At 54.1% G+C, this 24,892-nt stretch overlaps 1 protein-coding gene across 3 annotated transcripts; it reads right to left on the bottom strand.

Moving 5' to 3' along the window:
• Positions 1-15,981: 15,981 nt before the first annotated feature.
• EGR3 (early growth response 3) lies at positions 15,982-21,713 on the bottom strand. 3 transcript variants are annotated; one of them, XM_057724636.1, is made up of 3 exons: positions 21,057-21,186; positions 20,591-20,643; positions 15,982-19,724 (listed from the first exon to the last, which is right to left on the bottom strand). In XM_057724636.1, the coding sequence occupies exons 2-3, from the start codon at positions 20,628-20,630 to the stop codon at positions 18,715-18,717; spliced, it is 1,050 nt and encodes a 349-aa protein (XP_057580619.1). In that variant the 5' UTR covers positions 20,631-20,643; positions 21,057-21,186; the 3' UTR covers positions 15,982-18,714. The 3 variants fall into 3 exon arrangements, with proteins under 3 accessions (XP_057580619.1, XP_057580618.1, XP_057580617.1); XM_057724635.1 differs by lacking the exon at positions 20,591-20,643 and having other exon boundaries at positions 21,057-21,713; XM_057724634.1 differs by lacking the exons at positions 20,591-20,643; positions 21,057-21,186 and adding an exon at positions 20,784-21,019.
• Positions 21,714-24,892: the final 3,179 nt, after the last annotated feature.

Genomic DNA, 24,892 nt, shown 5'->3' with positions numbered 1-24,892 from the left:
AAGGATTCAGCCTGAGATCCTACTAAGGCTATGCTGCTTACCTTCAACCCTAAACCTTTCATGTAGCCAGCAGGTCTTTTGAGGGGACTGGAAAGAGTGCTGGCCTCCCAGGGGTCTGTAAGGAGAGTGCCTGCTTTGAGCTGAGCTCTGTCTCCTTACCTGTGGCTCATTGGCTCAGCTCGAAGCCTGCTGGGCTGAGGGTGGATGCTGGGCTGAGGCAGGCATCCTGCTAACGTGTGGACCCACAAGCTTCCCTCTGTGAGCATGGCATGCCCTGTGGCATTGATCCCTGGGGAGCTGAGCACAAGGAAGCACAAACACCTCCCACTGTTGTGGAGAACTCAGCTGCAGGGTCTCCAGACCCAGGGTTGGGAGCTATGTCTTTCTCTTCTGTAACCAAAGCACAGCACAATACAGGTTGACCTTGGCCCTTCAAGGGGTGAGGTGGAATAGAAAATGAGCAAATTCAGTTTCTAAGTGGAAGCAGAGAGTGGAGGAGATTTGGGTAGAGGTAGCTGCTCCTGGTGTCAAGCCTGGTGACTACTGCTTCCTCTCCAGAAGCCTCAGCCAGAAGTCCAATAAGTTTTCAGGTGGCAGAGATCTACTTTAGGGGACAAAGCTATTTCCCAGAGAGAAAGCAGCTGAAGAACTAGCTCTGCCATCAGACCCCTGACTTCTCTTTGAAGCTTTTCATGCAGTAATTGGAAAGGAGTTTCTCCCCATTGATCCTTATCTCTGAGCTTGTCACATACACCCTCTTCCAGATTCCCCACACGCAAGTCTAGGGAGTGCTAGAGTATGTGCTGAGGATTCTGGGGAATCTTCTATTGGTGGGGAAATTCTGTGATTGATTAGCAATGTCTGCCATGGATGAGTAAGGATGGTATATGTTCCACTTTATTATTTTGTTATTATTTTTACGAGTTAATTGAGCACTCATGATGTGCCAGGCACACTATTCTAAGCAGTTCCCATTTAATCTTTACAACAACTCTATGAGGTACTGTCATTATCAGCAGCATGAAGCATAGTCAATAAGTAGCGAAATGGAGATTCCAACCTGGACAACCTGGCCCATGGCCAGGTTGGGGTGAAGGGAGGGGCAGCACATGACCAGGCACGTAACTAACAAAAGATCTGACACTGGGCCTCAGCCTGGGAGCTTTTATATACTTCCTCCAGTTTGAAGCTCTCAGGACCAGCAGGTGGCAGCACCTGGCAGGGTGAGAGGAAAGGGCAGATTCCCCTCTTGGCATGGTCATCCTTCAGGGGTCAGACAGCCCAGATATCGGGGAAAGCAAGAACAAACGAGGGTGTGGAGGAAGGCTAGCAAAGGGCCCTGAGGAGGAGGGACCAAGCCTCGGACCCACAGGGAGCTGCCATGGCCAATGCTTTAGTTTCATCTGCAGTGTGAGTCTCTCAGCTTGCATTTCATGGTGCCTGCTGTGGGCTTTTTTTTCCTCCACTCTGGGAGAATGACTAACTTTAAGGACTAAAAAAAAAAAGTGTTTTGATTACACTGCCTTTTTACCAACTGGGAGCATTAGTCACCGTGGATTGCTGCAGATAACGGGGAAGGCAAGCAGCCTCCCTCCTCCCCCTCCTGCTCCCTGATTAGCTCACAGAAGCCAGGGAGGAGACGCGAGTGAGAGAGGGAGAGAGCACAGCAGGAGGGAAAACAATCCCCCCGGGACAACATATGCCCCAGGCATCAGTCCAAGGGATGCTCGGTCAAGCCTGGGCAGCCCCCTGATGACTTGCCCCACAGTAGGAGGTGCCCACTGGAAAGAGAACTGGCGGGAGGAGCACTGAGTCCACTGCTCCCATGGTCCAAGTTGGCTTTGGGTAGCCTGTTCCTCCAGATGTGTCCACCAAGGGGAAGCCAGAGGAAGTCCCTGAAGATGTGGCTCCCAGGGTGGGCCGCTGGTGGCTAAAGAGGATGAGAGAGAGCATGGTGGAGTCATGATGGTTGTGATGTGGGGCTGGTACCCAGGTCATGGTGGGGCTAAGAACTGCCTTGGACTGGGGCCCTCAGGGGCTCAGACTGGGGTTTAGAAGTTCCAGCAGGTGGGGATGGTACCCACTTTCTGCGCCCCACACTTCAGCATTCTCCCTTCCTCTCCATGCCCAAGGGGGCAGTATCCAGTACTCTGGCCTCACCTTTCTACCCAAAGTGGCCTTCTTTGCACCAGCCATGGTGCTGGTGGGGCAGGAGAGCTAAGGCGCTCTCCCGGTCTGGCCTGTTGGCCAGGGCACCAGAAATGGGAGCTCTGTGCCTGGTTGGGGAAGGGAAGTAGGGAGGGATGGTGCTGGGCTGCCTCAGGGACAGGTCGGCCCTGTGAATCCTGTTCTCTCAGCCCAGCCCTGCAGCCCATTCCCTCACAGTGTTGCTCCACCCTGGGAAGCAGTCACTTCTCTAAGTGGCCCTAGTTGGCCACTCATGGATATCTGTGTGAAGAATTCCAAGGATTAGGACAAATTAGCGCTGGACTGAGGAAAAAAGAAACAATTTTATTTCTCCATCTTTCAAGATCAAAGTACTTCATCTTGGGTCTTTCCTGGTAGCACAGTGGTTAAGAATCCGCCTGCCAATGCAGGGGACACGGGTTCCATCCCTGATCTGGGAAGATCCCACAGGCCGCAGAGCAACTAAGCCTGCACGCCGCAACTACTGAGCCTGCGCTCTACAGCCCCTGAGCCACAACAAGAGAAGCCACTGCAGTGAGAAGCCTGTGCACCACAACAAAGAGTAGCCCCCGCTCGCCGCAACTACAGAAAGCCTGTGCACAGCAATGAAGACCCAACACAGACAATAAGTTAACAAATAAAGAAATTTATTAAAAAAACAAAGGACTTCATCTTGATTTTGCTGTTGCTGATTCTCTTTTAAAAATTAAACATTCATGGATAAACATCCTAATGTATAGCACAAGGAACTATATTCAATATCCTGGGACAAACCATAATGGAAAAGAATTTTTAAAAAAGGATGTATATATGTGTATAACTGAGTCACTTTGCTATACAGCAGAGATTGGCACAACATTGTAAATCAACGATACATCAATAAAAAAATTGAAAAAAAAACCATCCACAGGTGTCTGGTGTTCACTGATTTCAAAAAGAGTATATGGCACTACCTTAGAGCAAATGGTGTTAAAAGAGGGAGAAGGCCTGGGAGAAGCCACCCTCAGCCCCCCAGGCCATCAGTGCGATAGGGGATGTCCGGGCACCGGGGCTGTGTTTGGTTTGTTCCATCAGCCCTGGCCTGTCTCTCAGGCTTTGTTCTCCTGAACGTCTTGCAACTGGCCTCTGGATGCTCCCCAGTCCTATTCTCTGTCTGTTGAAGTTCCCCATAATAGTAACCACCATTGGCACTTGTTAGCACTGGGTTCAGCATTTGACATGTATTAGATAATGTCTTTTTCACAGTAACTTGATGAGGCCGCTCCTCTGATTATCTCCTTTTTATCGATGACAAACCGAGGCTGAACCGAATGCCCAAGGTCATAGAGTCGGCCAAGTGAGAATGACAGGTGTTTAAACCCAGGCTGTGTAAACTGCCTCGGAGTAGGAAAGAAAGTAGCAAAAGAGCAGGGAGCTGGCATTTATGGGAGACTGACTCTCACATGTCATCTCCTTTGCCTCTTCCCTGAAGGAGGACAACAAGGCTTGGAGGGCTTGATCGCAGGAAAGCCTGTACTGAAGGTCAAACTGAAGTGCTAGCTGCAAAGCCCGTGCTCCAGCTGTGGCGGTACAGTGTCAACTTGCAGCCAGGGGAGGGGTACCCATGGGGACAGTATAGGGGAGGACAGGCTTTGAACTGATTGTGGGTGATAGAGTGTCCTCCAGACTGTCCCCTGGCTGGGATGGCCACCCATTCCCAGCTGAAGCCACAGGGTGTCCCAGGTGGGCACAGCTGCCAGGAGAACATGGCTTTCCTGGGGAATCCTTGCAGGTCCCATGGGTGGCGAGAAGCAGATCTGGGGGTGGGGGTGTGTGTGGGGAGGACTGCCCTAGCCTGACCTCGCTCCAGGCCTGGTTGCCCAGTGTCCACCCCCTGCTGCTGTGGCCGAGACAGCCCCCAGACACCAGCAGGGCAGGTGGCAATTATCCCTGGGCACTGATTACACCGCAGGGCCGGCCAGAGCCCCAAATAGCCCAGCAGCTCAGCCTGGCACAGGGAGTGGGGGAGGAGTAGGGTCCCACTGGGGAGGAAGGGGCAGGATTGAGGGGGTTCCTGGGGTGGATGTGTTTGGAAGGACTATGGGGGTGCGGGAGGAGTTCACCACATCACGCCTTCTGCCTTTTGGGCAGGTGAGGGCCCTCAAAGAAAAGAATGAGGTCCCCACTGCTGCAGGCCAACCCAGAGGAATTAGATGGGGGCAGACGCCACCACTGCAGCCTTCCTGAGGGTAAATCTGGTCGCAGTGAGAAGGTGGTACCCAGCATGAGCAGGGAGGTAGAGGGAGTCTCACAGCTGTATAGGAGGAACAAGTGGTGCCACTGAGGTCAGGCCAGCTGCCCCACTCTAGCCCTGGCTTGCAGCACCACTGGACGGGGGAAGGGAGGGAGGCTAAGGGAGTGTGAGGAGGGGGCCGGGAGCACAAACACCCCAAGCCCAGAAGGGCCAGGCCAAAGTCTCAGACCCTCCTTCAGCCGCCCCTTGCCTCACATGGGACGGCAACTTCGCGGGCCCACGGACCCTGCCTCAGGGTGATCTTCAGCCAGAAGTAAAGGCAGGCGGCTGCAGGCCACCGAGACTGGAGTCAGGGAGCTGGGGGCTGGAGCGTTTGGGATGGGGCACCCTGCAAGGGGAAGCTCCTTGCCCCTCCGTGTCTAACTGCCCTCCCTCTGCCAAAGCCGTTGCCTGTGGACCTCTCTGAGGCATCACAGAGAGCTTGAGACTTGCAGGGCCAGCATCTCTCCACAGCGAGGGCTGAGCGGGGTGGGGGTGGAGGGAAAACCCAATTTCTCAGCCAAGTCAAGGGAAAATCAGGGGGCTGGACCCTGAAGGCACTCGGGTGCAGTGAGCAGCAGGTTCCTTTGGGGGCCTCTCTCATCTGCCGCCCCCAGCCCTGGATCTGGCATCTTTAGAGACTTGTTTAGTGCAGCAGCATGAGTGCCCAGAATGGCTGAACGGGAGGAGGTACTGCATGAAAACAAAATAGAAAAAGAGAAATATATTCCCCAGCATGTACTCCATTTTCCTTCTTGTATAAGAATAGAGTCCTCTGAGTTGATCCCTGCCCCCCCCTCCCCCCCACTTGGAGAGTCTGCAACCATTGTAGCCTCCCTTCCTGTGGGCTGGGGAGGGGGCTGAGCTGCCGGTCCCTTCCCCACACCCAGGAGCTACAGCTGAGGGAAAACCAGGGCAGAGTTCTTCCCAATATTTGCCATGTCAGGGACAACGCCGGGCAGAAACCTGCTTTCCCAGAAGTCCTTGATTGTCTTTTGGGAGGGGGGGGAATCTCTTGGACTCACTGTGTCCAACATCTGCACTCCTTCCCTCTAACCTGTGGGACTCAGTACCCATCTGGCAGCACCTGATTGAAAGCCACCTGTGCGTCCTTCAGACCCAGGTCAGAGAAGGAGGCTGTCGGTGGCTCCAAACCACCTCTCACAGCAACTCTGCTAATCCAAATAAGATAGGGAAAAGGCAGTGGGAGGAAATGATAGTTTCATGGTTATTTTCAGAAAGGAAACAAAAAAAAAAAAAATGCAAACAGGAGCACACCCTGCATTTTGGTACAAAATCTAGGAGTCTTGGGGAAAAGAACCTACAGTTCTTCCTTCACGTCCTTTCACCAGATGCTGGGGAGGGGCTGCCCGGGCTGGTGGGGACCTTGAACTGCTTTTCCTCAGGAGGGAAGGGAGGTGAGGGGCTTAGGGAGGAGCCTGCAAAGACCCTTCTGATAAAGGCAGACCGGGAGAAGCTGAGGTATCTCTGTCTTGTGGGCAGACAGGGGCCCACCCTTTTGGGGGTGGAGGAGTTGGAGGGATGGGGTGGAGGAGTGAGTGGAGAACTGGGAAATTCTGGAGCTGATGCTTGTAAAGTGCAGTGGCGTGTGTAGGATTGGTGGGCTGGGAGGGTGTGTTCTAGGAGCACAGCGCAGAAAGAGAAATCGAGAGGGGGAGGGAGGGCAGGAGAGACTGTTTGCGGGAGAATGGAGTGGGGCCGCTGAAAGCATGTGTGCAGGGCACACACAAAGATGGGAGCCATACCCTGCCACCCCACCCCTCAGGGTTCCCACAGAAGGGACTGCCAAGGGCCCTGCCAACTCCAGAATGCTGTGTGAACAGAGGGCAGAGCCCATCTTCTGGTCCCCATAGGGAAACTGGGCTTTGCTCTGTAATCCCTGGGTTTCCCTGGGCAATGTAGCGGGGAGCAATGCAGAAGGAAGTGGTGACTTGAACCTCTGGCGGTGGTGTGGGGGGGTGTTTGTCTGGAGGCCTGTTCTTAGGAATTTTATTGGATTTGTTTGGAGATTCCTACAAGAAACTCTGCAGAGACCCGAGGGCAGGGGGATGTGGATGGGAGAGAGCTGAGAGCCAAGGAGAGAGCTGATGGGAGAGAGCTGGTGTGCAAAGAATGGGGATGAAGTGAGCTAAGAATCCCAAGTGGGTGCAGATGAGGTGTTGTTCTCAGGGCAGGGGTGAGAAGGAGCTGAGTACGAGCAGACCTCAGAGAACCGGAAGACGACCTTGGGAAAGCGGCGGGCCCAGTGTCCTGCCTGAGGCAGGCGAGATGTTATTATTATCCCCATTTCAGAGGTGTGTCATCTGAGGCACAGAGAAGTTAGTTGCTGTGTCCAAGTTTCCCTGAGTACTCAGAGAAGGCGCTGCAGGGGAGAGCCGGACAGGAAGCCAACTCAGGCGATCTGTTGGGTGGGCGAATTGGTGATGGGGGGTCTATGTTGCTGACATAGGAGCACCCACCAGGTATTGTTCCAGGGAAGACAAAGTCAGGCTGAATATTAGGAAAATCCCAGTCCCAGGAGCCCTGGGGCCTCAGAGCCTACTTACATGGAAGAGATGCGTCGTCCCTCCCAGCTTGCTGAACCAGACCAAGCGCTGGGACCTGGGAGGGTTGGGGAGGAGATGGAGGTAATGACTCAATCCATCTGACATCAGGCTTGACCCAGGGGTGGTTGGGAAACCCAGCAGATGCTCCAGTGGGGTGAGGGGTGGAATAAATAGGTGATGTTTGAGATAAGGGAGAGAGGGCATGCTGACTGGGAGGGGCTGCTGATTCCAGGCAGCCTGTTAGGGAGGAGGATGGGCTTTGGGCTTTGGGGTTGGGAAGAAGGAATGAAGTTCCAGAACCTTATGAGAGGCCTTTCCTGGGACAAGGCCCCTGTAGGAGAGGCAGAGGTTCAGGTGGTGGGTTTGGGGCTAAAATCCCAAAATGGAGGACTCCTAGCAGTATGAGTCTTCGGGATGGAGACCCAGAGGCAGAGCTTCTGAGCCCTCCAGGCCCTGCTGCTCCCTCAGCAGGGCAGTGGCTCCTGCCAGGAGCCACTGGGGCCTTCCAGTCCACGGGCGGGAGGTTGACCATCCACGCACCTCAGGCCACTCTGAGAGCATCTAGACTGAACGGGATCCCAAACCAGGGGAATCTCACTAAATGCCAGTTTCTACACACTTTGCAGGCAAACAAGGGAGAGGAAGACCCAGAACACACCCACAGCCCCAGAACATTCCCTCACCAGAGACTCAGGCCAGAAGGAACTATAGTCAGAACAAAGGCCCCAGGGAGGCAGAGGCTGGAGAGTCTGAGCAGCAGGAAGCAGGATCCTTAAGCTCAGGCCCAGGAGGGCAGAAGCAGAGGTCTCTCCCTTGTCCTGCTGCTGCCGGGCCCTGGCTCAGCCCCTCTGCGGGGAGGTGGAGGGGTGGGTCTTGTGTCCCAGAACATTAGAGCTGGAGGTACTGTATGGATTTACCACTAGCCCCACTCACTTTCCTGATAGGACTTTAAGACCCAGAGGGGGACTGTGACTTTGCAAACATCATACAATTTTGTTCTAATCTCAGAGTCAAGACCAGCAAGTAGCCAGGTCTCCTAACTCCTGATGCAGTGGAGCCCAGAGGTGTACAGCTATTTGACAATATAAATGCTCACTGGATGTAGATTTCAGCACCCCAAGACCTGGAAGGCACAGTTTCTAAGTGTGAAGCCAGGACCATTCCTGAGCTTGTCCCCTCTGAGCCACCTGGACCCTGTGTGGTTTTCTCACCTGATCTAGTAGTAAGAGTTCAGACCCAGCTCCTAACTCTGCCTGGAACATCTGCCCAGAATATTCACCTGTCAAAGAACAAATGTGTCCCTCAATAGTCTTCTTCAGGCTTCTGGGAGAGAATAGCTCTTTATTGCAATTTCACATTGCAGCAGATCTGCTCTCAACAGCCCTGTGGAGAGTAGGGGTATTAACCCCATTGCACAGATAGGAGAACAGAGGCTCAGCCAAATTATGAGATTGACTTATGGTCTAACACAGAGAGAAAGGCAATGCTGGGGCTGAAGCTACACCTTTGGTCTTTTGGCTAAGAGGCCTGAGCTCTTTCAACAGCAGCAAAGGAGAAGCAGGTAGGTGGGCTAAGAGGGGGAAGGCAGAGGTCTGTGCTTGGAGCTGTGGAAGCAGAACTCTTAAGTGCCGGAAAGAGAGTGTGGGGCAGGCTTTGCTCTCAGCTTATGATCTCAAGCTCTGGGCTGAGGAGAAGGCAGGGAGGTCAGCAGGAGGGATGATCTGCATGGACCAAGCAGAATCAGAAGATGGAGCCCCCATCCTAACCCCTCCCTCAGCCCCAGAAAAGGCTGCCCTATAGCAAGAAGAAGCAATCAGAATTTAACACAGGCAAGTGTCATCTGGGTTGGACAACCTCCACCAAGCCAGCTGGGCCTGCTCCAGAGGGCCTGCAAGCTATGTTGTTTCCTGGGGCCTGTGGGCCACTGGGATTTTCTTCTCCTTCTTGAGGAAAAGGACAAGAGAGTAAGCAGCCCTATAGGCCACCAGGTGAGCATCCCAGTTAGATCCACTCTACCTAGAATCCAATGGCATAATTCACTAGAGACCTTAGCACAGCACTAAGACAGGTAGTAAGTTCTCAGTACATCTGGGGCTTTGTTATTATCGTGGGACCTGGGAGAGGACTGTTTAAGATCCCCCATGAAGCTTCCCTTCCCCAGCTCCCCTGCCTCCACTAAACTCTGATTAAGATGCCTTCCTATCAGGAACCATCAGGCTCTAAGTATTGAAGCAGTCTGTTTATGTGTCTGCCTCTCCCTTGACAGAATGGAAGATCCTTGAGGGCAGGGTCTGTGTCCTATGCATGTTCGTCTTTGTACTGCCTGCTGCTCCCCTCCCCTCCTTGGGGCAGACACTGGACCTGCTTTAATCCAGTTTTGTCAAATTAATGGATGATTGAATAAGATGCAAAGAAGCTGTGGATGATGCCAGGTTGCCACGGAAAGACAGAGACTGATGGAGTCTTTTGGAAAGACATGAAGTGGAAGACCAAAAAAAAAAAAAAAAAGAAAGAAAGAAAGAAAAGAAAAAAGGCAGGGGGAAGACATTTTTCTTTTCCAGAATGAAACTGCTCAGACAAGTGTATAGAAATGATGCTCCAAGACTAAGATTTGCAACAACCCAGGGAAACAGAGCTTGTAGGTGGGAAGATTATGGATGAAGTGATTTCAGGAATGTCCCATCTTACATGTTCAGGGCTGGGACAGGGGTAAGAATATGACCCTATTGGAGGAACATGGCCATCTACCAGCTCTTTGCCAAGACAGGAAGCATGGCCAATCCAGCCACAGAAGGAGGGAGCTGCCTTTGCAGAGGCAGTTTCTGAGAGATGAGGCCATGGGAGAGTCCCACTCTGAGGCTGGGCAGCAGGAAGAGTCTTCCATCTTATTAGGAACTTGGCACCAAGGCAAATGGCAACAGGAAGAGGAAGGGTTCTCAGGCGGTGGGTCTCAAAGGAGGCAGTTCTTTCTCTCTCTGGACAAGCTGGAGTTGAGGAATCATCGGTGGCCTCTGAGAGGACGTGGAAGAAAGGTTAAGAAGGCTACAGTCAGGGCAATGAGGAAGCCAAGCAGAGGAAGGGGGGTTTGAAGGTTGAGAGGAGAGATGGCTGGGCAGAGGGAGAGGGCACCCAGGCCCAGGTCGTGGCTCTCCCCAAGGACGTGGGGGTGGGGGGCAGTGCTCCCTGACCGTCAGTCTCCAGCGTGTGCTTGCTTTCTCTGTGATCTGGTCCCACACTGCCTCTCCAGCTTCTTCCTATGGCTGACCCCTTTCCTCACTTCTTTCCAGTCACTGTGGCACCACGTGATTCCTTGAATAGTCCAAGAACACCATCATCAGGACCTTTACACTTGCCATCCCCTCTGCCTGGAGCGCTCTTGCGCGGCGGTCCCTGTGTGGCCAGCTCCATCACCCCCTGCATCTGGGCATAAAGGTCCCTTCCCTGTGAGGCTGTCCTGGACCACCCTGGATCGTATTGTAACCTGCTCCCCAGCACTCCTCCTTCTTCCTCTGCTGCATGTCTTCTCTGTGACACATATCACGATCTGACATACTATATATTTACTTGTTTTTTTTTATCTGTTTCTGCCCTGGAAAAGAGAATCCTTGAGAATGGAGGGATTTTTGTTGTTGTTGTTGTTCATGGCTATATCCTTCCACAAATATTTATTAAATAAATGAAGCAATCAGCACCTTTTTATGGGACCCTCCGCAAATAGTCTGGATCTGCAATCCTGGCTCTGCCTTTACTGGATGTGCGATCTTGGGCAAGTCCTGGGACCTGTGGAGGCTTCTATTTCCTTACCTAAAAAGGATTGTGTTGGGCTAAATGGCCTCTCGAGGTCCCTTATGACTCTGCAAACCAAGGGAACCCACCCAGGGGAGTGGGATGAGGTAAGGGCCCCGACATCCCTGATTCTCTCATAGAACATCACTGCCATTAAAGCTGTGGATGGCACTTCTGCTCCCAAACTGGGGTTGGGCAGGGGCAGTGCCACCTGCCCTGGGGTAGGAAGCTGAGACCTAGCCAGAAGGCTGAGGTCAAGGACTGATGACTAAGAACAAGCCTCAGATCCAGGGTGAGGGACGGTTGGGGAAGAGCTGTGGCTGCTGAGTTTTATTTAAATCCCTGATAAGGATCAGGAAGTAGGCAACAGCCCAATGACACATTAATTAACTTTGCAGATGATACTGGATCAGGAAGGTGTTACATCCACCCATCTAAGTGAGAGAGACAAAAGGACCTGGGAAGGGGTCAGGAACCAGGTCAGGAAATGGCAACAATGAGCAGCAGCTGTGGCCAAGAGGGGACAGGACTGGCGTCCTCTGGCGGGTTGGGGGTGGGGTCGAGGGGATCCATTTTCAGAATATAGATGCCCAGTGGATGGCTGGGGTTGGGAGTGCTTGTGAGGACTGTAAGTTCCTCTGGCTGTGTTTGAATTGGTGCACCCACCCCTGATGGAGCCAGAGCCCTCTTTCTCACACCTGGGTTTGGAGGATGGGGAAAGGGGCCAGTGGCAAGGAACAAAGAAGATAAGTAACATGTATGGAGTACCCACACCGCACCAGGCACCACGCACATCACCTCATTTGAACCCCACAACAGCAATGATCAGACAGGAGGAAAGCGACAGCCAGAGAGACTAAAAAAACGTGTTGACGGTCATGCGGCAAGAAAGTGGCAGAATTGGGATTCAGATCTAGGATGGAGATGATGATTCCAGAGCAGGTTAAGGGCCCCAAGGGAAAAGCTGGAGTAGCTGTTGGGTTATCAAACTGCCTCTCAATTTTCAGGACAGACACCTGAGTCACAAGTGCCCCCAAGAAAGCTTTCCTTCGTACCCTAGGGTCATGCAGGAACAGGAAAACTTTCTGCTTTCCTGCTCAGGTGGCATGAGCTTCCTAAGCAGTGGGGAGAAGGGAACAAGGAAGAATAGAAGACCTTTGGGCACCTGCATCACCTGGAGGGGCAAAACGCTCAGGAGTAAAAATGCCAGCGCTCCTGCGACCTGTTGTTGAGAAGAAGCCAGTGTTCCTGGAGGCCCAGCTCCGTTCTGGTCACTAATCTCTCTCCCTTTGGTGGACACAGGGACCTGATGCATTCTGGGTAGGTGGTCAACCCCTGGGGTAGACCAGAATGCAGATCTGAAGACAAGGGTAACTTCCCCCATGGAGGGCAGGGCTGTGCCCAGCCTCAGGGACATAAGACATCTCTTCTCCTCCAGTGAGCTGAGAGATGGAAGCATTCCTGAGCCTCTGACGAGGAACTCGGTGGGTGACCCCAAAGGAGACTCACGTCTATTGTTGGCTGGGTCCAAAAAGAGCATCTGTTTCTGATTGGGTCATGACGTCACTGTGAAAGGTCCCAGGTAAGGATGGGTGCAGGCCCTGGGCAGGCCTCATGGGGAGAGCTGTCCGAAGGGCCAGTGATCACGCTCCATGCAAATGAGAGCATATCACTGGAGCAATGATGGAACTGAAGGGTTACAGAGTCCTGGAAGCCCCCAGGAATGGGTAAGGGAGGAGACTGTAGGAGCAGGGTGGGGTGCCTAAGGTCCAGGAAAGGCATTCCAAGGCTCAGAGATTGCCTTCTTCATCCTTCATCCAGAGGCCTTGAGAGCAGAGCAGGAGCTCAGTAAACCAGCCCCAGGTTCTGCTGAGAAGCCAGCACCATCTAGAACCTTGTTATTCTAATTCTTCTTGTTTGCAGCTTTGTGGCCATGATGTCTTTGCATCACCTCCTTAGTAAGATTGCTCAGAAACCTTTCTTTTCGCCATCTGTGTGTTTGCCAGAAAGGAAGACATAGTTTTTCCTGCCCAGGTCAGTGGGCAGAGGAGCGCTGTGCCTCTGCTGGCCAGCGGCGGTAGTGGCAGGGGCGACCCCAACTCCCGAGCCCAGATGGAGCAGCCGTGATGAGGATGGGGAATGAGAATCCCAGGCAGAAGAGTCAGGGCCTGGTCCCTCCCTGCTTGGGCATGGACACGTCAAAGACTTTAGTGCAAGTTGGGGAAAGCCCCATGACACTGCCCCCAATCCTGGCCCACCTCTGTTCTTGCAGAGGGTTGTGAAAATGATCATTGTGGAAAATATTAGAGGTGGCATAGATGAGAAACTTCAAGCAAAAAGAGTGGTGAAATTTCAAGAGCTGGGATGCTGGGAGAAGCTGATGAGGCCAGACATGTTCCAGGTCTTTGCAGATGACTGATGGGGGAGTGACTGTGTCCTCAGGGCTGTCCCAGGGACTGCTGTGACCAAGAGGCTCCAAGGGTCACTCAGATCTTCCCCCTTCTTCTGGAGACCTCATTCCTCTCCACACAAAGAGTGGGTTTTCTAAAAAGAACCATTTGGGATAGATTTAGGATTACGACCTATTTTTAAAACCCCATGGCACCTTTTAGAAAGTCATTTTCTCCTAGTTGTTAAGATTTTTGCCAGTATGATTTCCAGTCTTTGGGACACACAGGGGCCTCCTACTTCCTCCAGGTTCATTATTCCAGGACACAAAGGGAGCCGATCAAGGCCAGGAAAAGGCAGCTCACAACCCCCTCATCAGACTAGCAAAAGGGGATCTGTAACACTGGGCCATAAGCTATTGCCTACATTCACCAGAATCCACCTTCCTATTCCTTTTTATATACTTGTGAATAATACACACACACACACATGCACACTCACCACCACCACCACCACCATATAAAAATACAAGCTATTCCTTGCCCCCAGTTCTCACAAAGTATCTTCTCACTTGTACCCAATCCCAGTTTACCGAGCACAGTTTTGCAAAGAGTCAGCACCTTCAGTATGCCACTCCTGAGGGGGTTGTGTATACGGAGGGGGCATTCTTTCATTCACCCCCAAACAACTTAGGGTGCCCACTCTTTCATGCCTGATTTTGCTCCTGGGCCTCTTGTTTACAAAGCCTCCATTGATTCCTTCTCATGATAGCCTCATCCAGGCCTTTGCTCTACCATACCCCCACTTCACCCCTAAGTTTCAGGGTTGAGTCTCCTCTCCTCATATTTACAAAACTCAGGCAGGTTGGGTTGCTGGTGTGATGCTATCTGGGGCAGCCTTATCTAGCTACAGAGTGTGAATCAGAGATTACACCACACAGGGCTGGTGCCAGCCAGGCAGGATGCCATATTGCCAAGTAACCCAGTGGATGAACCAGGTTGGGTTGAGTAATATACACCAATGGGAAGTGACGAAAGTGTCACTCTGAAGGCCTGGTTTGATTGGAGAAGGTGCAGGTGGGGCTGAATGCTAATTGTGAAGACACCCAGTGAGCTATCTTCCTCTGGTAATGTTCACTTGAAAAACACATAGAAATCTGGAAGGATTCATGCAGTTTAGCAAAGAGATGGATCATACGCTCCATCATTAGGACTTTTCGGCCATCTTGGATGCCCTCCATTAAAAAAGGATACCTCCTTGTGGCTGTACACAAAGTTGCAGCTTAGAAGTTTCAAGATTTCATGATGTGAGAGAAGGGAATTCAAGATGGCAGCGAGTGACCTAGAGCTGTGTGGGTGAGAAAATGTAAGACTGTATACTGCATTCTCTTTATTGATCTCTCACTTCAAAAACATTCTTTTCTAAGGCCACAACCCACCCCCTCCACCCAGGTCTGCCTTCGGTGTCTTAGTAACTATAGCCAACAAGAAACACCACCCACATTTTTCACTATGATGGGCCTGCATGGAGGGTGGGGTGGGGGTGGGGGAATGAGAGCAGTTTCTGAGCAGAGACACCACAGTACATTTCTGTCACTGTATGGCTGGCCTGGTTGGCACCCCTGGCATTGAGACACAGTCCCCCAGTCACAGTGTCATGCTATGTTGACATGACTCTGTATCATACACCAAGCCCCTAAACATTGCTCTGAGGCAGATGAGATGCAAAATGCATGGCTAAGAAACCCAGGCAAGTGTTTTATTAGAGGGCAGGCAGGAGAGGACTGATCTGTCCAAGGACTGCTCTAGAACAAACCTTCCAGGATAAAGGATTCTAAAAACCATAGGAAATAAGGTAAAGGGAGCAGGATGGAGAACTGGAGGGTACATATCTCTTCAAGAGAAATGCAGAAAGCTGTAGGGCTGGCAAAGTCAAGGAAAGGAAAGGTTCTGGAGAAGAAAGCTCATAAGGTAGGAAAGCATCACTTCTATGGAGGATAGAAGTTGTAAGATGGGAGGGATTACTGCTGTCTAAAACAGTCCCTGTAATTCTCCAATTTCCAGTGTTCTTTCTACTCTTCTAAGCATCAGATCCTTGGGTATTTCATAAGAACTAGGACCCCCTTTACCAGGCAGCTACGAATAGTGAGGCCTGGAGAATTCTGTCCAAGTGGGACGGCATCATAGAGTTTTAAACCTGATTTTTCCCAATTATCTGACCACCAAAGAGCTTTCAATCTCTCTGGTTATCTTGCCAACCTTGAAGAACCCCCTCTCAAATTTCCATCTATTTTTCAGGCGTCAAAATCTCTAGCAAGAGTAATATCAGTGTGGCTGCAGAGATCCGCCCCGTCCCCCCTTCCCCTCCATCCTATTCTGGCGCTCCCTGTGACCACCAGAGAAATAGTTCATAAACCAGGAGATCCCCTTCCTTTTACCCTCAAATACCCACTGGAAACCAGAGACAAAGATTCTAGAAGGTTCCAGTCATCATCCCTGAATCCCATGAGTTTATCTAATCTGTTCACCTAATCTCTCTGGCAGTTTGAGGCTCTCAGAAGGGTGGAGGAGAATCCTTAGAACCACAGTAGAATTCTCTGAGAACCACAGTAAACACTCAACATGGAGTTTGAAACACCAGAACCCGCATGAAATTCTGACCAACTTCTAACAACACCAGACCCCACGTTTCCACGGTGAGGGGTTTCAGAGCAAGAACCACAAAACTCAGGCATAAGAACTTATCAAACCAGCCACCAGCCAAAAACAAAACAAGACAAAAAACAGGCCAAACCAAAACTTTATGCTATGAAAACAAGAAGTAAAATAAGGAGATTTATAGGCCGGCTGATTGTCAGCAAACACAATATATTTACTGTATTAGCATTTGCTCACAGTGCAAATGGTACAACATTACACCATTTCAATATTTCGGTTTTTAAAAATGCTGTTTTCATCAACTATATTATATTGGCATAACAATGTGACGAAGGAGCAAATGAAATGTTGGTGAAGAATTTCACCTTTTCACAATATCAAGCATATTTTTTTTAACCTTAGTATAAGGTACTATAAATCCAAGAAATAAAAACATCCACAAAATATATTACATCTGGTTTGTCTTTTTCTAAGTACTCAACTTTATACAAAAGTCTTTCAAAAAATATCATTCCCCATAGGTTTTCCTGTTTAAAACCTGATTTTTTTTTCTCTCAGTTCACATAAGTTAGAGTGCATTTTCTTTTGTTGTTTTTTTCTTAAAACATGCAGACATATAAAAAATCTGGATAGCACAACCTTTTGGCAACAAAGTTATTTTTCTCTTAGTTTAGCTTAAATGTCTGAGAACAGTTTTATTAAAACAAAGGAAAACTCAGAGTTATCATGCAGTGACATGCATATACCAGAAGGAGCAAGGAAAAAATATTAAAGGGTATCTGGTTCCTCCTTCCAGCTTTGAAGTGACCAAAATTTTTGTTTTTAATAATCATCACATTATAAAAAGTATTCAGCAAAATACTGTCTCTGCAAAGAAAGATTTTACCCTTCAGCTGAAAAAATATGGGCCCTCCCAGCAAACTTCATCCACTTCTCTCTCCTTCTACAAAAAGTCCAAGTACCTGGAAATCCACAATCCCCTGCTCTTTGATTTTTTTTCCCTTTCACTAGACTCTTTTTAGTATTATTTATCCACCACCAAAAAACCCGGTGCTTTTTTCTTAAAAAAAAAAAAAAAAAGTGGGAAACGCATAAAGTGACTTTAAAAACAGACATTCTGTAAACTCCAGACCTTTGTTCCTTCTCTCTAGGCAGCTTACTGACCACAGGAGAAAGAACACTAACAGGGAACAGTACATTCAGGCTAGACTGCACTGGAAGCTGTGTCAGAAAGCAACCTTCCCTACTACTCCACTTCCAAAGAGTCACCCCTGTGTGGAGGAGGCTGGGGAGGAGGGGGTGCCTGAGAAGAGGTGAGGTAGGGCAGGGAGAGGTGAGACTGGGGTATAGAAAAGATGTGCCTCATTCATCAACGTGGATTAATGCAAACATCCCTATAGCTTTGAGGAAAATTTGGATAGAGATGTGTGTATATGTGTGTATACGGATGCATATATACATACTCACACACACATACACTCATATGTAGATATAATCTCATCAGTTAAATTTTTCATAAAAAATAAATCATTTAAAACTGTATATGCCTACAAATTCTCTTTATTCCGGTGCACTGCACTGGATAGCCAAGTACCTTAGAGATTTTATTTTACTAGGAATACATATTGTGTGCATGTTATAAAGACATGTATGTATATGTGTGCGTGTGTACATACACATACACCCCCCCCCCCACATACATAAATTTGAAACCTTCCTGTTGTGTTGGTGATGACAAAGGGAAAAAAAAAGGCTGCATTCCCATCAATGGCGGGAAGAGAAATGGGTATGTGAGCGAGAGAAAACAAAAAGATGGTGAAATGGGGTGGCTGGTTGAGGCCTGCCTTTTTGAAACAAGATCTGGAAAGAGCTGGGCAAAGGCTTACAGGGGAGAAGGGAGAAGAGGGGGGTAAAGGGGAGAGGGCAGACTCAGGAACAGAGATTTTAAAAAGTGGGGCTGAGGAAATACATCTTTTAAAAGGCAGGTTCAATGATGGCTGCTCCTTCTCCCCGAAGATCAAACTGCCCTGAGGCCTTGAGAGGGAAGCGCTCGGAAAAGGAGGGATTCTGAGGGGCCAAACCCTAAGCGGCGGCAGCAGCACCGCGGCGGCGGCAGCCGAGGCATTTCTGTAAGAAACGTTATTTCCAAGCAGATGGAAGACCGTCTCACCCGCCACGTGCAGGCCCCCAGCCTGACACATCTCCTCCATCGGCCTGGGGACCCGAAGTGGGGAAGAGTTTGGGGTGGACACAGCCCAGTTCAGCTCAAGAGTCGCACACATATGCGTGCGCGCGGGCGCGCGCGCACACACACACAGAAACACACACACGCACACATACACTCACGCGAGCACGCACACTCGCGCGCATCCCCGCACGCAGGCGCGCGTGCGTGCGGCGGGCAGCAAGCTCTGCGCTTTGGTGCGCTCCTTACCCCCTCCCCTTCTCGGGTCCTCGAGGGGGAACCGAGGGAGACGTGGGGGGAACCGCGAGGTGCTTGGGTCCAGCGAGGCTTGGGCGGGCCCCGCCTTCAGTCCCCCGCAGGTCCTTGGCCCGGCCCGGCGGCCCCTGGATCAAGACGATCCGAACTGAACAAAGCGGGCTAGACGCCACCTTTCCGCCCCCACTCCTTGGCTAAGGGGGGGCAGCGAGGGGAAGGCGCCTCCTGCCCAGGCCCCCGACCGTTGGCCGGTGTGAAAGGGTGGAAACGGGGGACAGCGATGGGAAACAAGGGGCCTTACGTCCATGGAGAGGCCAGGGCGCGGCCCCTGCGCCTCTGTGGCTAGCTTTCCGGCTGCATTTAGGCGAGCAACCGGGAGACACTGAAGGGGAAAAGTGGGATCTGGGGGCCGGAGCCTCAGGCGCAGGTAGTGACCACAGGGGCCAGGGACACCGGGGCCGCCGAGGACGCAGAAGGCGCACCCCCTTTCTCCGCCTTCTTCTCCTTTTGCTTGAGGTGGATCTTGGCGTGGCGCTTGCGCTCGTCGCTGCGCGCAAACTTGCGCCCGCAGAACTCGCAGGCAAAGGGCTTCTCGCCCGTATGCGTGCGGATGTGAGTGGTAAGGTGGTCGCTGCGGCTGAAGCTCCGCATACAGATCCGGCACTGGAAGGGCTTGTGGCCCGTGTGGATGCGCAGGTGCCGGGTCAGCTCGTCCGAGCGGCTGAAACGGCGGTCGCAGCCCTCCGCCGGGCACGCGTGGGGCCGCTCGTGGAGCGGGGTCTTGCTGGGTCGGTTGGGATACTTGCGGGGCCGGATGGGCTTGAGCGTGAGCGGCGGCTGGGGCAGGCTGCCAAAGCCCGGGTGGATCTGCTTGTCTTTGAATGCCTTGATGGTCTCCAGGGGGGTAATAGGGGGCGGGTTGACCCGGATGGGGTCCATGCCCTGGAAGGGCTTGTGCTCCGGAATGGAGCCCATGTCGTTGGGGTGGTGGTATAGGTTGTAGTCAGGAATCATGGGGAAGAGATTGCTGTCCAAGGCCGGTTTGGCCGATTGGTAATCCTGGGGGGAATAGGCGAGCCCGGGGTTGCCCTGGGGGTCGTGGAAAGACACAGGCTCCGAGTAGAGATCACTGCAGTTAGAATAAGGGGGCAGCGCCGGATACATGGCCTCCACTTCCCCCTGCGGCGGCTGCACCATGCTGGCCGTGGAGGTCTGCGTGCTGAGTGCCCCAGAGGCCGGGGGCACCCCCAAGATGCCGGCGCTCATGAGGCTAATGATGTTGTCCTGGCACCAGTTGGAAGGGGAGTCGAAGGCGAACTTTCCCAAGTAGGTCACGGTCTTGTTGCCGGGGGCTGGCTGGAAGGAGCCCGAATAAGAGAGTTCCGGATTGGGCTTCTCGTTGGTCAGACCGATATCCATCACATTCTCTGCGGAGAGCGGGGGAGAGAGGGGAGGGGTGAGTGAAGCCCAGTCGGCTCCCGGGCCGGGGCGCCCAGGTCCTTGCCCAGGTGTGGAGGGTGCGGCCGGGTGGAGTGCGCAGCGCAAAGGGAAAGAGGAAAGCTGCGCCCGGCGCAAAGCGGGCGGTGCCGCGCTCCCGGGCGCAACCTGGATACAGCAAAAATACTACGGATCGGGGTGTGGACTGGCTGCTGCACACACACACACCGCACATGCCTTACACACAGACTCCCGTACCACACACACACACACACACACACACACACACACACACACACACACACACAGGCGCGAGCGCGAGAAGCATTGTTGTTATTCCCGAGGTGGGGCGGGCAGGTAGCTGCAGCTACAGGTAGTTTCAGACCCGAAGCGCGCCGGGCTCTCGCTGTGTAGCGCACACAAGTCGGCCTTTTCCCGTAGCCCTGTCCGCGCCGGACCCCGCGCCTTTCCTGCCCCGACGAAGCCCCCGGTGCGCACTGCGCCCGGGTAGCTGACCCGGAGCGCTCCGACGCTTTGTCCTCGGCGCGTAGAGGGGTGCTGCCCGCAAAGGGAGCTCTCCCGCCGCCTCCCCCAGCCCCAGCCTCCTCCGGGCCTGAAGGAGCTTTCGGCTCTTGCTGGATGGGGAAAGCCCAGCCTCAGCTTAGCGAGAGTGGAGGGCGGCGGAAAACCGGCCGGTGTCTCCATGGCGGGAGTGGCCGCTCTTCCCAAGCTCCTCCGTCCGGGATCGCACCCCGTAGCAGCCCCCGCGCGGGTGGACCCCCACCTTCTCCCCTCCCCGCCATCCCCACACCCCCACGGCTTTGCTGAACGCCCTGGAAAGGCAGCGTCGCAGTACCTCTCCCACCGCGGGGACTCCACGCCGCACATGGCTCCATCCCGGGTGGGAGGCTGAGGGAGTAAGGGGGGAGAGCGCGGGTGAAAAGGGACGTTGGGCTCCTCCCGGGAAAGGGGGCGACGGCACTACGCCTTGCGCGCAGCCGGGCGATCGCGCCCCCTAAGTGGAGAACCCCAGAGCCGCTCGCACCTACCTCCCTTCGGTCGGCGGCTGCCCCCACCCGGGAGAACCGAAGCCTCTACCGTGGCGTCGCCAACCAAGCCTTCCCGATCGGGGAGGGCGGGAGGAGTGGGTGGGAAAAGCAACTCGCCCCCCAGAAAATTCCCAGCGCGCCCCCATCTCTCCATCCATCCATCCATCCATCCATGCATGCATGCATCCATCCATCCATCGCTAGCTCGTTCCCTCCTCCTCTTCCTCTCCCTTTCCTTCCTCGCCGCCTCGCCGCCTCCCCCGCCGCCCTTACCTGTAGCCATCTGATTGTAATGGGCTACCGAGTCGCTGCTGCCAGAAAAGAGGTTGAGCGCGCTGGGGATCTCCTCGGGGTACAGATTGTCAGGCAGTTGGTTTAGCAAACTGCTCATGGTCACCGGCAGCTTCTCGGCGAGTTTGCCGGTCATAGCACTCCCGAGCTGCCGCTGCCGCCGCCGCCACCGCCGCCACCGCCGCCGCTCGATCCTAACGCAGCTTCCAGGCAAGCGGCATCCGAGAGGCGATCCGTGGTGCAGGGGAAAAGCATGCGAGAGGGAAAGTTCGGGGGGAGGGGGAAGGGAAGAGGGGAAGGGGTGGGCCTGCGGAGGGGATCTTCTCTTTTTTGGTGGGTGGGTGGGAGAAGAGGGCAAAGGGGGGTAATCCTCTTGGGTGCCTCAGCTGGTGCCGTAAGAGGCTGGGTCGTGGGGGGGGGGCGTGTGCGGAGGGGGGGGCTGGGCTGGGGGGATCTCGGCCCAAGGGGGTCGCACGCGGCCTCAGTATTGATATCACAAACAGACGCGCGACCGCGGCCCCCCCGCCCCCCGATCCACCACCGCCACCGCCGCCACTGCCGCCGCCGCCGCCTCTGCCGCCGCCGCTGCCGCTGCTACCACCACCACCAGCCCCGCCGCTTCCTAGCAAGCTCACTGCTGCCCAAAAGCTCCCAGCCAGGGAACTCCACCAGCCTATTTATCTGAGCCCCGGGAAAGCTCCGTGACGTAGCTGCCCATATATGGACAGACAAAGCCCAGCCGAAGGGGCGCGACGTCACAATGGAAGCTCCTCACAATGGAACATTAGAAAGCAGGAAGCTGGCCGCAGCCAACGTGAGGCGCCCGCACCGCTCGCGGATCTTAAAAAAAGAGAGAGAGAAAGAGAGCAATAGAAGAGAAGAAGGAAAGAAAATTCGAGAGGAGAGAGGAAAGGGATGTAACTGAACGCGAAGCGTAAAGCGCGCAGCGCGGGGTTGAAAGCAATAACCTCCTGTGTGTTTATTTGGTGTTTGCACTGGCAGAGCGTGCTCCTAGGACCGGGGGCCGCGGGGTGGGGTTGTTTGCAAGTGGCCTCTAACATCTCCACCTACCCACCCCCCCCCACCCCCCCCGCCAGCAGGAAGAAAGAGAATTGAAAACACCGGCGGGGTCCCTTTGCAGCCTGGGAACTTCTGGGGAACCCGGAAGGTGTGCGCTCCGACCCTGCCCCCGCCGCTCTTCTTGCGTCCAGGACCCCGCCTAGGACTGGGACAAAGTCCCTGTGAGGAGGATTCCAGCGGCTCAGGGATCTCTGGTTCAGTATCCCGGGAACTTTTGTGCCGCCCTCCCTCCGACTCGCTGCCCACACTCCTGCTGCTCCCTGGGCCCTTAACCCTGTACTGACACCCGGCTGAGCGCCGTGGCGGGGAGATTCGCAGCTGCAGAGCGGCTGCACGAGAGGCAAGAACCCCGCACCTTGGGGGTCGCGGATGTGCAGTTGTGGTGGTGGAATAAGGAATGAAGTTGAGGGATAGGAAACACGTGCACCAAATCCTCCATAAATTCCCTAATGGTTCCAAAGCGCCCCTTTGGCCACGGGATGGCAGGAGGGCCCAACAGGCCCAGGCACAGTCGCTGTCTATTGCTGCCTGCGAAGGGCCCGCCACTGAGGTGCGACAGGAGCCTGCCGAACCCACAGTCTCTGAGCCACCACGGCGACTTCCCCTGGTCTCTACCCTCCCCCTCGCCTTCTACAGGGCTGTCCCCATTGCTGACTGCTGGAGCCCTGCAGTCAAGGGCCGCCTGTTTGCCGACCCCAAGCGTTGTCACCTCCCGGAGCGGCAGCAGATCCCGGGGGCGGCTGATATGTTCCCAGAGGCCTGTTCCCGGAGCGCGCGCGGCCGGGCCGCGGGAGAGGGGGAGGAGAGGAGGGGAGCGTGGAAGAGCGACCCCGGATCACACCGGCTCGGCGTGGGAGGATTCCCTCCTCGGTGGCCGTGTGGGCGCGGTAGATCCCGCGTACCTCGCTGGGGAGTCGGGGTTGGGGGAACGTGCATTTCTCAGGGGGAGTGGGAGTGTTGACAAGGAGGAGGAGAGGAGCCCCGGGCCTCACTCCGTGGGAGGGCCACGCGGGCCGGGGACATGTGGGAGGAACTCCCGAGCTGCACATCGTCGTGGGGGTGGATGACAACCTCGCTCTCCTCCCCTCCACTTCACTCGATGGAGAACTAGGGGTGGGAGGACCCGGCCTCCCCCGGATCTCCTCTGGTTCCTAGGAAAGGAGGGATTCCCGCCGCCGCGAGCCCCCTCTCCGCCGCCCTGCTGCCGCTCCAGCCAGGCTCCCCACACCTATACGGGGGAGGCTCTGCGCCCCCGGGCTCTCCTCCGCCCGCGCGGCGCAGGGAGGGAGCGCTCTGCAGCGGTCTCCGGCTCCGGCCGGAATCAGGGCATGCAGCGCCTCCCGCCCCCGGCTCCCTCCCAAGGGGTGGGGGGGTGGCGATTGGCCGGCCCGGGGGCGTGGGCGGCAGTGTGAGCCGGTCTGGGCGCGGGAGGGGCCCTGGCGGCTGCAGGGAGGGTCGCGGGGCGGCGGGCCAAGCCGGGAAGAGCCATACAAGGAGCGGATCCGGTGACGCGCCGGCCGCGCCCCTTCTCCTTCTCGATTTGGCTGCAGATTCCGGTCCCCGGATTTGCATATTTTGGCATCCAGTGGAAAAGGAAAGAAGAACGGAACCCGCAGCCTTTAAAGGAGCCGTACAGGCTGTAGCGTCACCTAGGGAGGCGGTCTGGGGGGCGTGAAAAATTAGCCAGCGGCTCTGGCCTCTGGCCGTGGAGCCTGGCAGCTGGCGAGAGGCGGGTAGCAGCGGCCACCGGCGAGCTTCGGCCGCTCCAGTCCCAGTCCTGGCCCCTCCGCGGCGCTTCCTGCTGCGTGTGCGCCCGGAGGTGGCGAGGGTCTCTGCGGGTTCCTGCCCGGAGCCAAGAAACGCCGCGAAGCCCGCGGCCTTTAGGCGAGCTGCAGGCCACAGTAGCGACTGCAGTGCCCACGTTTCCCCGCGCGAGGCACAGCTCAGCCTGCGGGGGTGTCGGGGAGCAAGTGAGAGCCCTCCCGGCCGCCCAGCTCAGCTCGGGAGGACCCTAGGGTGATGCACCCCCCTCCCACCTGTTGAGACCTCTCCCCAGGAGAGGAGGGAGATTGAGGAGCTGGAAACCCCAGTCCTGTTTGATAGGGGCCCACGTTAGGAAAGGCATAGGCAGTGGGAGCATTTGGGACCCTTGAAAGCTTCCAGGGCCCGAAGACCACGGAGGAGTGTGGCGATTTCAGAGTTGTCCCCAAACGTTTTCAGGTGAGCTGGACCTACTGCATCCAAGCAGAACAAGTAACAGGGTTTGCAGGCTTGCTCCAAGCCTGCTTGCTTGTTGGTGAGAATGGATAGGAGTCTTTTTGGGCAAGATGCCTGACCCCTCCTTACTCCTCCATGATCTAGAACGGGAGCCTTCCATTCAATTAAATAAATATTCCTTAAAACTTCATTGTGATCTTGGGAAAATTTCTGAATCTCTTTCTTGGCCTCAGTTTCCTTGTCTGTAAATTGGGATAATAATAGTACCTATCCCTTAGGAGGAATTAAATTAGCTACTCCTCAGAGAGTACTTTTGCTAGACCCCTAGCAAGCACTCAATAAATAGGCAGTTATTATTGGTGAACTATATTTTCCCCCACCCTACCATGTGACTGAAAAGCCCTTTCCCTTTGTATGTCTTAGGAGCGAGTAGAGTTGACATAAGGAGTAAAAAGGGCCAGGTGTGAAACTCCATCCCACATCAGTGAGATCATATACAGGAAGTCCTATTTGTGTGCCAG

This window comes from Hippopotamus amphibius, chromosome 2 (assembly GCF_030028045.1).
Source record: "Hippopotamus amphibius kiboko isolate mHipAmp2 chromosome 2, mHipAmp2.hap2, whole genome shotgun sequence".
NCBI lineage: Eukaryota > Metazoa > Chordata > Mammalia > Artiodactyla > Hippopotamidae > Hippopotamus > Hippopotamus amphibius.
The sequence above is the reverse complement of the archived record's forward strand: the minus strand, read 5'-3'. Positions and strand labels throughout refer to the sequence as shown.